Source organism: Corapipo altera, unplaced genomic scaffold, assembly GCF_003945725.1.
Source record: "Corapipo altera isolate COAL_440 unplaced genomic scaffold, ASM394572v1 0, whole genome shotgun sequence".
In the NCBI taxonomy this organism is placed as follows: Eukaryota; Metazoa; Chordata; class Aves; order Passeriformes; family Pipridae; genus Corapipo; species Corapipo altera.
The window spans coordinates 56,429,715-56,442,836 of record NW_020884872.1 but is presented as its reverse complement, the minus strand read 5'-3'; the positions used below and the strand labels follow the sequence as shown (position 1 = coordinate 56,442,836).

The following is a 13,122-nucleotide window of genomic DNA, read 5'->3' as shown; positions in this document are numbered from 1 at the left end:
TTTTTTTTTTTTTTTAAGCTTTCATCATTTATTGTGGGCAGGGTTACACTGAGGAAAGACTTGGTGCCGTGTGGCACATAGTTTTAAAGTTTTGAGTCAGTAACCTGTTTCTAAGCATAAAGACAAAATTAATACAAATGGTAGAATTGGACAGAAAAGTTTGCTAGTCTGCAGTTTAATATTTTCATTAGTCTGGTACTGACTTTTTTCCAAACCCACCTTCTAAGTTAGAGATGAGTCTTTGATGATACTGCAGCCATGCCTCGGGTTACTGTGTACAGGTATGGTGCACTTTCCAGACTTTGCCATACTGTCTTTAGTGTCTTTCCATTGCCCTATAGATCACAGATTCTATGTTTCTATGCTTCTATGGGCCTTTTCCCTGTTGATTTCTGCTGAAGCATAATTAAAGTAATAGAGCTGTAGTTGCATTCCAAAACTTAAAACCAGTGGATTATTTTATTAGGCATTGGATCAAACCTCTTCCAGTGAATAAAGTGTCACTTTTTTTTTTTTTTATTACTTTATTCTGTACCTTACAGCTTAAGGAAGATTATAGAAACATTTGAAGAATAATTTTTAAGTAGAAAAAAAGGAAGATAACACTTTCTCCACAACATGTTGTTTATTTCCAGTTAGTGTATATCAGGTTACCTGCTGGACACTTGAGTTTCCAAATAGCAGTAGAGATGTTATTTTACACACAAGTGCACATTTTACACACATAGCATTTGTAAGTAGATTTTTAATTACATTCTGTTCTTAATGATTTCTTTTTTCTTCTTTCATTTAGATACTCTGCCTGCTCATGGAAGATCCAACTTTAGAGATGAAAGGTCTAGTAAAACATATGAAAGGTTACAAAAAAAATTAAAAGATCGACATGGAACTCAGAAGGATAGGTTAAACAGTCCTCCGTCATCTCCTCAGAAATGTCCTTCTCCTACAAGTGAACATAATGGACTTACAAAAGGACAAGATGCAGGTGGTATAAGCACAGGTTCTACCAAAAGCAAGTCTTTGGGTAAAGGAAAAAGCAATTCTCAGATGGACACAGAAGTAGAAGGTAAGTGTTATCAAAAGTAATATATATATACACACATATAAATATATGATGCAAGTTCAGTGTACAACTGAGCATAGCATTTGTAGAACACCACACTTTGACAGTCTTGCAGTTGAGAAGTAGCCTGTAACTGCACTGCCTTACATAGAGTGGAGTTAAAGGGCAGTTGGCTTGCTTATCACATTGGAATGATGGGCCTAAGAGAACAAAAACAACTGACATGGAAGTCTCCATCTAAATTTGAGAAAATATTATCAGTCATACTTCATAAACATAACAATGTTTAAAGAAAAATCTCTGCTTTGTCCAGAGTTACTGGTTCTTGCATTTTTAGGAATCACTGAATATTGATGGCCTGCTTGATGTTGTAGAAAACATGGAAAGAACCAGGTGTCTGATACAGGAAACCTACATTCAACTTGTTAAAGAAGAATGTTTTGTAAAAGAGATACTGCTGTTGTATAAAGTCTGTATAATGCCTGTCCCTACCTACTCTTTAATGAAGGGCCCTTGTAGGAAAAGACTGGTCCTCACATTAGTCCATGGGAGTTCATGTTTTCTAGGACGCTGCCATAGGGAGTGTGTTTATTATTAATATCTTTATTTCACTTGTGATCTCACAGGTAGACTGAATTCACTGAGTCTTGGTCATACAGTCATTGTCAAATCTGAAGATGTGTCACTATGCAACTTTGAGGTCATTGGCATAGCCCTTCAGATTCTGAACACATCAAAGGCTTGTTATCACAGCCAAAACCAGTTTTCTCAGAATAGGAGCTGGTAACTGCTGATGTTGAGGGGCAAAAAAATCGTGGTTTTTCTCCACTCGCTGAAGTTTGCTTTGAGATGATAATTTTATGACAATGTATGATTGCTGTAAACCAAAGGGACTGTGACAAAAGTACATCTAATCAAAACCAGGAAATCTCAGCCTATGAGAGCTGTTTAAAAGTATGTGTAGATGATACCCTGTGAAAATTTAGTACCAAATGCCACCTTTGAGATACAGCCTGAAGTCAGAAGTTGGGAACTGTTGCTCCAAACTTCAGTGAATACTTGTCACTATAGTTCCAGAGTCTTGACTTCAGTTTACTTTGTTAGTTGGTATTTATCTGTGAGCTACCTTTACCAAGGCACAGGTGATAAAATGTACTGTTGCTTACATATGTTACAAAAATTACATTAGTGGTTTCTTCAGAAGTATTTTACTTAAGAAATGGAAAAGTCCACTTTTCAAAATTATTTAATTCAGGAGACATTGGGGAGACATACTGAGACTTAGACTTGTCAAACAGAAGTCAGAGAAGCATTTAATTAGTTTCAACAGCATAAACCATCTTAGAAACAAAGTTGTAAATAGATTTGATCTGGTTTTTAAAAAATGTGTTTTTTAAAGAATTTTGTCAGAATTTGTTTTTCTTTTATGTTTAGTTTAAACTAAAGGTTAAGTGAATTAAAAATCCCTGGCTGCACTATCAAAACTGAGTAGTACTCTATCAAGATAATAAAATTTTAATATTGTGTAAGAGAGAGTACATAAAACACTTTCTATATACTGTGAGTCCTTTGAAACTCAGCAATACCTTCAACTGAAACAAAAGACCTTAGATTCTTTCCCTTGCAATTGAGGGAGGCAAGCAGTGTTACCAGTAGGCTTCCAGATGATATGCAATAACATATTTAAAACTGCTGCAAGTTGACTGCATCTACATCCAAAGAGAAATCTATGGAAATATCTCATCCAAGATCAGAAGTTCTCCAGAGCAGTAGTTAAAGTTATACATTAATAAAAGATAGCCAGGCTTTCTGTATTCCATAAATCATAGGACAGATTTAGAAATAGTTTTATATTAACAACTTAATCAGGAGCTTTTTTGGTTTTATGTTACCTAGACAAATGCAAGTTAGCAAGGTGTTCTATTTTGTAAATACTTTCATCTGTGTGCAGTTGCTGATTTTGAAGAGATATTTCACTGTAAAGTCACTACACAATATTCATGGGTACTTTCTGTTTGCTTTGATTTTGTTTTTTAAGAAAAGGATGAAGAAACAAAAGCACTGGAAGCACTTCTTTCTAATATAACCAAGCCAGTGGTAAGTAACAAAAGCTTTCAATAAAATCAGAATGTATCTGTTGCCGTTTTACAGTTACACCTCCTTTTCTCTCTCCCAAATTTAAAGCATCTTTAACTTTCCACACTAAAGCAAATTCACTTATCTCACAGTTTCTGGAATGTAAACAATCAAAGTAATTTTTAATGTATTAACATTTATGAAGCTAAAATTGTCTTGCTACTTACTTATTATGCAGAATTCTTCTTTGCCACTCTGTGAATGTCAGTATTAACAGTAGTGGGCAGTAGTAGCAAGAGACTGAAATCACCTGAGAAGGATGAAGATTGGTGAGACAAAGATACCAGAACTTTATTGAGAGGCTAAAGGGCTGAAGTAGAGTAAACAAAGACTACAGACTGGAATTAAGAACGGTTCATTAGGACCAGACTTAAAGAAGCTGGAGAAAGAGTCAGAAGAATTTATGGCTGTAATAAATGAATACCAGTCTACATCTGATAGCACTGATTTTTATCCAGGATCTGGAGTGTAATCCAGCTTTTCTACATCTCATCTTTCTTCTGACAGCTAGAACCTCCAAAGTCCTGCCAGCAGAGGTTTTGCTGCCTGTTGTTGTGCATCTCATCTCCACAGATGTTAGCAAACACCTATTGCTATCACTCTGGTAGATCAGGCAGTAGAGACTTGTGCAGGGGATCTGAAGACTATAGGTTTGCTGTAAGATAATGCCAGAAAGCATTTAAGGGATTCATTAGCTATTAAAAATACTAGCCTAACTAATGCATTACTAATAAGTGACAATGTGGATGGCCCTTTCTGTCCTGACTAGAAATACAGGGACCAGTTCTCCAGACGTGTGCGTAGTCCTCTGTCAGTGGACAGGACATACAGAATGCCATCCAAGTTGGGGTACTCTCAGTGGCTGCATTGCCAAGGGGAATTCTGAGCTTCCTAAATTAGACTGTGAGAACTGTGGATCAACAAGTGTGGTCTTCTGCTGTGTTGCTAATAACATAGGGAAAAACAATGGAGTGCTACTACTGTTGCTTTCTTTCACTCCCTTCCATCCCAACTCAACCATCTATGCCTTTTAGGCAAGCACGCTATTTGCCTTCCCTACCATGTCCTTGCCTGAACGACATTGTATGTAGCTGTGTGCCTACAAGTGATCTCTGCAGACCTCAGAAGACATCACAGGCATAGGCAATGGTGGTCTACTACAGACCACATAGTGTACATGAGGCAAAAGGCCAAACTTCCAGCACTTGGAGAGGCTTATGCTTTATGAAGGTAAGGGACAGTCAGGGCTGGAAGTGGGTAGAAGGCTGGGTGATGTTGCAGCTTGGGGGAGTGTGATGTGATGTGATAGGAGTCTCTGTTACTTACTCAGGCCTTGCAGGATCACAAGCAACCCTCCTACAGTTTCATCGAGGAAATGCTTTCCTCATGCTCCCACAAGCAAACCAGGAGATTGTTCTTTCAAACCTTCCATTTGTAGTTCTCATCAGAAATATTCCTGCACGATTTTTATTGTTTTGGTTGAAGGACTCACTGTGTGGATCATGGTTCCTGATGGATCGTCAGCACCCTGTTCCCTGGGTGAACAGGTGCTGGTACAGGCAGTACTGGCTGTGGTGGTGGTCATATGATCAGATAATCATACCGGGTGCTGTCCAGTGCCATGTCCATTGCACCATATCCTGCTCCAGAAAGCGTGGAATAATGCTGAAGGCTGACCTGTCCTGGGTTGTCTCGCATCTCAGTGCCCACGTCCAGGGCATGTACATCTAAATCAGGTGGTGGTCTCCACTGTGTACTTTCATTCACACATATCCTTCAGTTCTGTGTAGTATGGGATACATAAATTTTACTACCTCCAGACTCCTATTAGGTTCTGATTTTCTTGAACTTCTGCCTGTATGGATCCCCCATCATTTCATACATGGCAGTATTAAGTTGGTAACGTGATACTGCTGCCAAATGACCCTTCTGCTTAATGAGGTCTTGCTTGAACTTTTTTATGCCCTGAGGTAAGTTGGAGTGGTTCTGCAGATTTCACCATGATGAGTCCTCAGCGTCTGAGCAGAGTCACCAGCAGTTGTCACGTCTGGTAATGAAATAACAAAGTAAGCAAAAGAGAAGAAGAGGGACCCTGAAAAGGCAAAAGCAAAATGAAGAATGGTGCAGAAGGCTGAGTATTTGATAAGAAGAGGCAACAGAAACGCAGAATTTGATGATCCTCTGTATAGCATGTAAATCTCTTTGGAGGGCATCATATTTTGTGGTTCTGTGTGTGTTTGTGGACTTCTAGAATGTGATGCATCTCACAGTTAAGTATCCTGTGTCACTGCGAAAGCAATCCAGATTGCACATACTAAAACTGCTCTTTTGATTGACCCAAATGACACATATAATATAGTTAATGAGGAGATTCACTTTTGCAAGCCCACCTCTTGTTTCTTCAGTGCTAGGCCTCTGACTCAAATATTGTGCTTTGCTGAAGCACACAGCTCAGAGCTGCAAGGAGGATCAATTACAGCTGCCTGAATAAGCATACGAAGTAATAAATAATGCCAAGTTTTCTGAAAAGCATCTCAGAGCACATAATAATAGTGGATTCTTCTGATCTTAAATCTTTGTTCTTCAAAAATACATTTTTCCTCCTTAGAGGTTTTTTTGGAAATATGTTAGTGTTTTGTGATTGAAAACTGACAGGAATTTCTGAATATTTCTGTAATAGAGCTTTGGCTAGCATTCAAAAAGTCAACTATTGGGATATTATTGAACATCAAGGATAAAGGACGATATTAAATAATTGCATCTTAGTGAAGAAATTCGTAATTACTGTCCTATGCTTGTATTATGAGTCTTGTTTTAAAACAGCTGATGTAATCTAAGATTACCTGTTATGATCAGGTTCTTAAAGTTGTTAGATAGATGCCTCTGCCTGAATTAAGGTACAAACAAGATCGTATGGCAAAGTCAATAGTACAGATTTTGTTTAACAGTAAATGTGAGGTAGAGAAAGATAGAAAGAAATAGGAAAAAGGGGGAGGAGGGGCGGGGACAGAAAGAGAGTGATGGAGAGACAGATTAAGTAGAAAAAATATCACCACTCTGTAGATTCTGACAGTGTCCTGCTGATCCTCTTCTTGGGGTCTTCTCAGTGATGAGGGTTCCAGTCTTGGCAAAGTGGTGGTTGCAGTCTGGGTCCATCGAGGGAAGCCCAGGATGGTGAGGGAAGAAACCTGTGTGTTGAGTGAAGTCTGTGACACTAAGGAAAGTCCCCTGTGTCTTTTAATGGGCTTAGGCCACCTGGGGTGGGGAGTTTTACAGTGGATGATGTAATACTGGACTGGATCACAGGACATTTCATGAGTCTTTGACATCTTCTAAGGCATTACAGCTGTCTGTTATGCCAGCGGAGTGTAGCTAATTATGGCCCATTCAGTCTATGTGTGAATTGTCCTGGTGCTTCCCTGGAGGGGAGTTATCACAGCTGAGTCACTTGTGTAAGGAAAAAGAAACACTACCCTGCCTTACAGGATTTGCCTGTCTCCTTATCTTGTTCAACACCCAGCTTGTAGCCTGAAGTGTGGGATGGGCCCTCACCACCTGGGCGGTTATTTGCACATTGTCAGCTTGCACCTGGATTGTCTGAGCCATTAGCATTGTATTCTTCTCCTAGGATAATTGGACAATAGTACTACCATTATCTTATCTCGAGTTCCTGTCACAGTCCAAATTAGTAGGCATATTCAGGGAGGGGTGGACTTTGGTGAGCAGTTGCTTCTTTGCAAAGTTTGCTATAGTGGAAAAAAGTCCTTCAGTCATTTTAACAATGTTCAAGCCATAAACACTGGTAAATTTCTGTGGTTCACAGTACTGTAGTGCATATCATCATGGCTAGGCTTCCCGAACGAAGATTTGGGGGTAGTGCATATATACAACAGAGAAAAGTTTTTTAAAGAAAATTTTTATTTTAGTAATTCTTGACATTTTAATACTTTGCTTTTGTCCCTTACTAATAGTCTTGTGAGGAAGAATATAGCTAAACCTAGACTAACTTACCTTTAAGAATCATTTTCTTAGCTGGAAGTTGAATCTGAAAGCAGTACCATCTGAAAGCAGTACCAAATGTTCTATAAATGAGTTGAAAAGGACTTGAATTACTTCTCTGATTCTTTCTTGTCAGTGCTTGAGGCTGTGATTTAAAAAAACTTTTTTAGCAACTGAGTGTGGTTGAAAATACTCATACACCTATAGGTAAATTTACCGAAAAGCTACTGAATTAAAAAGTTTGTAACATCGTATAGAATATGGGTCCAGAAGAAAAACCTCTGTATTATTCACTAATCACTGCTGCTGACTCTTTTCTTTTTGTCTGATTACTGACCCCTCATGCACAAGGTGTATTTTTGGAGACCCCATACTTCTCCACTGCTATTCTCTGGGATTGCAGAGAAGAAGGTGGCAACTTCAGTTAGATTCAGGTGTATGGGGGACAGGGTTGGAAATTTTTTACAATATTTATCCCTGCCAAGTAGTTAAGTGTTGTACCTCTTGTTCTGTTCTGCCTTGAGCCCATTCTCCTAGGCCCTCAGGTATGTCTCTTAACACTTGTTCCATAAGTAGTTCACTCCCCAGTGCTCCTCAGCAGGTCTTACTAGTTTAGACTTGCAACTCCTTGGTTTAATGTGAGTGTACATTTCTCATGGGGAACCAGTGTTTTAACCTGGTCACCTTGTTTATTACAGATTCCTCACTTAGACTATAAATTTTTTAGCAACAGGGTTGCACAAGATGGATATGAACTTCAGCCTCATTGCAAATGCAGGATGGATTTATAATTTTAACTTCTACATCCACCAGGAACAGAGCAGTGCCTCACTTGGAGCTTCCCTGCTATGTTTTTTCCTTTTTTTTTTTTATCTTTTGTCTTAAATCCTGTTAGCCTTTTTGTTTTACTGAATGTTTTTAACAACTTCTGTAAATTCTGTTGAACTGTATCTTTTTGGCTAACATATTTTTCCCTTTTCCCCATTCACACATGTGTGCGTGGGTATGTACAAATAATTTATATCCAATTTATACACTGTGGCTTTTTATGCACCTTTAGGATGTCCTTACTTTCCAGCTTCTATGAATACTTTTCACATTGCTTTTCTGGTTCTACTGACTGTTGCATTTAAGTTTTGGCGAATTGGCACAACAAAGCTTCAGCCCTTCATAATATTCTGCAGTCACAGCCTGTTTACACAAAGTAAAACACCAGAACAACCTACATATTCACTGACTTTTAGCTTGGTACATAATGCTGCTTCATTGTTGTAGTCACAGTGTTAGCATTTGTCATCTATTATTTTACAAGTCTTCTTGAAGGTTTATATGAGTTCACCAACAAACGTTGTGCCGGGGGAATAACTTGGATAACAATTTTTCATCCAGTCACAGACTTAACATTTCACCGTGTTCTCTGTGATGCTTGTTGATCTATAATGATTTTCACTAATACTCTTGAGTTTAATTTTACCAAAATCCTGTAAGTTGTCTGTTACTCCGTAGTCTGTAATGTTCTCTTTGATCTCCCTCCCACTCTCCCTGCTCTCTCTGTACTGAACAGTTGAAACCTCTAATTTTTTAATGTTCAAATAAGATCTGTGGTGCGTTGACTCTGGCTGGGTGCCAGGTGCCCACCAAAGCCCTTCTATTGCTCCCCTCCTCAGCTGGGCACAGGAGAGCTGCCAGGACCCTGTTCCAGTGTGGGCTTCCCACAGGGTCACAACCTCCTTCAGTCATCCCCCTGCTCCAACATGGGGTCCTGCACAGGTGGATCTCTGCTCCCCCCATGGACCTCCATAGGCTGTGGGGAATGGTCTGCCTAACCATGGTCTGCATTACAGACTGCAGGGGAATTTCAGCTCCAGTGCCTGGAGTACCTCCCCCCTTTCCTTCTTCACTGACCTTAGTGTCTGCAGAGCTGTTTCTCTCGCCTACTCTCACTTTTCTCTCTGGCTGCAGTTGTTCTTCTGCAAAGTTGGGGTTTTTTTCACCCCTTCTTAATTCTGTTATCCCAGAGGCACTCTCACTGTCGCTGCTGGGATCAGCCTTGGCCAGTGGTGGATCTGTCTTAGAGCCAGCTGGCATTGGCTCTGTCAGACATGAGGGAACCTTCTGGCATTTTCTTACAGAAGCCACCCCTGTATCCTCCCCCATCCCACCTACCAAAACCTTGCCACACAAACGCAATACAAGTTGTAATGCCACCTCTCGCTCCTACCAACAGCATTACTCCTCTGGTGTAAACAAAGATAGACCAAGATGTATGAAGGAAATGTAATCAATCAGGTGTGTAAGACAATTTGGCATTAGCAAAGCATTAGGTGGAATGTTATGTGCAGTTCTGGGTAAAGCACTAATAAAAACGACTCGTAGGAGATAGAGAATAGTGAGAATGATCAGAGATTTGATGAGGGGAAACTTGAATACTAAGTATCTTCAAATACCTAAGAAACAACTGCAGAAAGGAGGGGAAGATCTAATGTTCAACTCCATGGTGACTAGGACTAGTAGGCTTAGCTAGTAGTGAGAGAGACAGTGCAAGGACACTAGGAAATAAAAATTCCGCTGTTAAGGTAGCTAAACATAGGAATAGGTCATCTTAGAATGGATCCTACTAATCCTGAAGTACAGTAGGTTCCCATTTCTTTCCTTCAGGATCTCCTGCCACCTTCTGCAACTCAGGACGGTGGGATTAAAATTGTCAGAGAGGGTGCTTTTATCAGATTCTTCCCACAACTCCAAAGACTTCTAGAAATGCTAGAATTTTACTGAAGTGGTTGTAGATAGTGTTAGTCTAGTTTGTGATCCCATCAAGCTGACAGTGGAATTTTTCTTACCATACTTTGAATTGTGTTTCCCAAGAATTTCAGTCTATAGTCATACCAGCATTTGATCCCCTTCGGGATATGATACGCAATCGTGTTAGTGCATAAGTGTTTAGTGACATTATTTCCAAGGCATTGAGGCTCACACTGTTTGAATTTTTTCTTCTTTCTGTTTTTGTTATCAGTAAGTCATGCCCTCTCTACTTCATTCTTGAAGTTGACCCATTCAGGTTTTTAGTTCAGTAGATCATAGCAATTTGCGAACATCAGTTGTGAGGATAGCTTTTTGATTCTGATACTCAGGTAATAGATTTTCAAAAGCAATTATTCCCAAAATAGATACATATTACAGTCATATTGTAAAACTGATCATTTCATGTAATGAATGGGATGTGTTTCACTTCTTTTGTGAAATGATTGTAAACAGTAGGTGGGTGCAAGGTACAAACCACAACAGCAGAAGTGCAATATTTATGAACACCCACAGAATTCTAGGCATCCTTCTATAACAGATCCTAAAGATTTGTAATCACCTGCATGCACCTAGGCACTCATATGAGCATCCCCAGCCCCTTGCAGCATGTGTAGGTTTCAAGCAGCACCCACTCTTCTGGGAGTGTGGGTGCCTCTAGTCACGCATCTCCATTGTGCGTTAGTAGCTTTGCATGTATCTGTGTTGCTCCCTACAATCTGCTAATCCACAGGCCACTGAGAAAATTCTTTACCAGGTCACATGCACACACCCAAGCTGTAGGTCTGTGTCTGCTGCATCCCAAACTGCTGTTACAGCAGCTGAGGTGCAGCTACTCATGGCATCCATCAGACTTGGATGGAGGCAGCAGTGGTGGCAGGGCAATTTCTTATGCTGTCAGGCCAGGTTTTAATCATTGCTCTGTTCCACTCCAGCATCCTTGGGCTCTGTTACAAGTTTTCATGTTGTATTTATACTTCTGAAGCTGATTACTTCTGTGTTTCAGAAGATTCCCCATTTCCATTTAACCCACGTGGGGATCACTGCCTTTAGCACGATTAGTCTGCTGGGACAAACACTTGTCAGACAATTGGAAGTGTTGCGTTCGCACACACTGCTTATATTTGTATTTCTATCACACCAACTTTTGTTATCCAGGCCTTTCTGCGGAGGGTGGGCTGTGCAGGCAAGCAACACCACAGGAATTCTTCAGGACATTGTCTATATATATATTTATGTATATGTACATGGACCTTGTGAGCATGCCTTCATCTATATATATATGTATATAGATTTCATAAGAAAACTGAGTTGGCAAGAAAGTATTAAAAAAAAAAAATCATATTCTATGTGACTTCAAAGAAAAATGTACCTGAGTGTGGTTTAACGAAGTGCCCAATGTCCCAGGATGTGCTTTGCCTCACCAGCGCTTCAGTCCATGTTTCAGCAGCCCACTGGGTGGCGTTCGGTACCGAGAGATGTCTCTGCCCTCAGCCCCGTGCCCGGGATTGCGGTTTTCTCATGGCACTGCTTGTATTTCCAGCTTGATTTCATCTGTAAAAACAAGTTAGTAGCTATTGTATGAGTATAAATATTCTGATTTGCTAATGGTATATTATTTTCTTCTCTCTTATTTGATCCTTTTTGGCAAAGTAGTGTTTGTATATAATAGCACTTAAATGGCAGAGATCTCAAAAGTTGTGTTTCTACAGGTGTCAGATATTCAGGCAAGAACAGCACTGCTTATGTGGTCCCCTCCATCCAGTGACACCAGAGAAGACACTGACAAGAACGACATACCAGAGGTTTATACTTATGAAGTGATGATTTCAAGTACTGGAAAAGATGGAAAGTACAAAACTGTATACATGTAGGTGTTTGTTATTTTCATTTAATCTACTACTGCATTGAGTTATGTGGGTTAAAACCTCATTTAAAATCTGCTTGTTTTCCAGAGAGTTAAATAATTGCCAGTTTTGTGCAACTGCTATTTTGAAATTAACTACTTTTTTTCAGTAGAATTTGTTTTGTTTTATTACTGAAGTCTCTCCCATCAATTGGAATGTAAAGACTTTGTTCTTACATGTTGGAGGCGTGTTTTAATACCACTTTGCTGTATTTCAACCAGATGCATTAGAAACCATGGGTTCTCAAATAGTGAGATATGCAAGAAGTGAGAAATACAAATTGTATTTGTCATTATTCATGTCAGCACATGCTTCTGCTCCCAGTAATGTTATTCCTCCCTTCCCCGAAATTGCTCTTCATAAGAGACAGTCTTATGATATGAAAAAAATAAGTAAATTCACTCAGAACACAACTCATAGGAGCAGCAAAGCAAACAAAACTCTTTCGTTGTTTCATTCCTAACACAATGGTCTTCAGTCAGTTTTTTGCAACTTGGAGAAACATAACAGTAAAATTTAGCCTTAAAGGTGTAGACCTCTCTAATAATTATAAACCTATGTATCTAGCTAGTTTATCATGGTCACCTTCCATGGATTTCATGGAATCATGATATTCCTATACTAGAAACTAGAGGAAAAGAAATGAGCTTTGCTGACATAAGCTGATGTCAGCAAAAGCAAACTGTTTGATGTTACTTAGGTGCCTTTTCTGTTTACTAGACTCTAGCAAGTAGGTATATGCAGTCAGGTACAGTTTTAGATAATTGTTTTTGCAAGGCTGAACTGAGCTTCTGTAGGCCCCAGTACTGTAATGGGGTTTTTTGTGTAATAACATGCATGCATACACATGCAATTTACTGAGTAAAGAGGAAAATAAAAATTATTTTTTAAAAAGCACAAACAAACTAAAAAGTGCCCCAAAACCACCAGGGCAAAAGAACAAGTAATGCAAGAAGCTTCTAAAATTCCAAGGTAAATGCATTTACATTTTACTATATTTAACAACAATGTTAAACTGTTAGCAAATACATTTCATAGAAGGTATGTTAGGTGAGTGGGTTAGATGATATATGTCTTTTTTATAAATGTATGGGATTCTGAAATAGTCTTTAACAAAATTGTATCTCTTTCCAGTGGGGAAGAAAATAAAGTTACTGTAAATGATCTCAGGCCAGCAACTGATTACCATGCAAAGTAAGTATCTCATTTTGTCTTCAT

At 39.2% G+C, this 13,122-nt stretch overlaps 1 protein-coding gene across 9 annotated transcripts in view; it reads left to right on the top strand.

Moving 5' to 3' along the window:
- Positions 1-13,122, top strand: part of FNDC3A (fibronectin type III domain containing 3A) — a 117,542-nt gene that overhangs the window by 71,682 nt on the left and 32,738 nt on the right. For all 9 annotated transcript variants that reach the window (XM_027648729.1, XM_027648788.1, XM_027648781.1 and 6 more), the window contains 4 exons: positions 794-1,066; positions 3,102-3,160; positions 11,710-11,867; positions 13,039-13,098. In XM_027648729.1, coding sequence (XP_027504530.1) covers positions 794-1,066; positions 3,102-3,160; positions 11,710-11,867; positions 13,039-13,098 — 550 coding nt within the window. The remainder of the gene's footprint in view (positions 1-793; positions 1,067-3,101; positions 3,161-11,709; positions 11,868-13,038; positions 13,099-13,122) is intronic.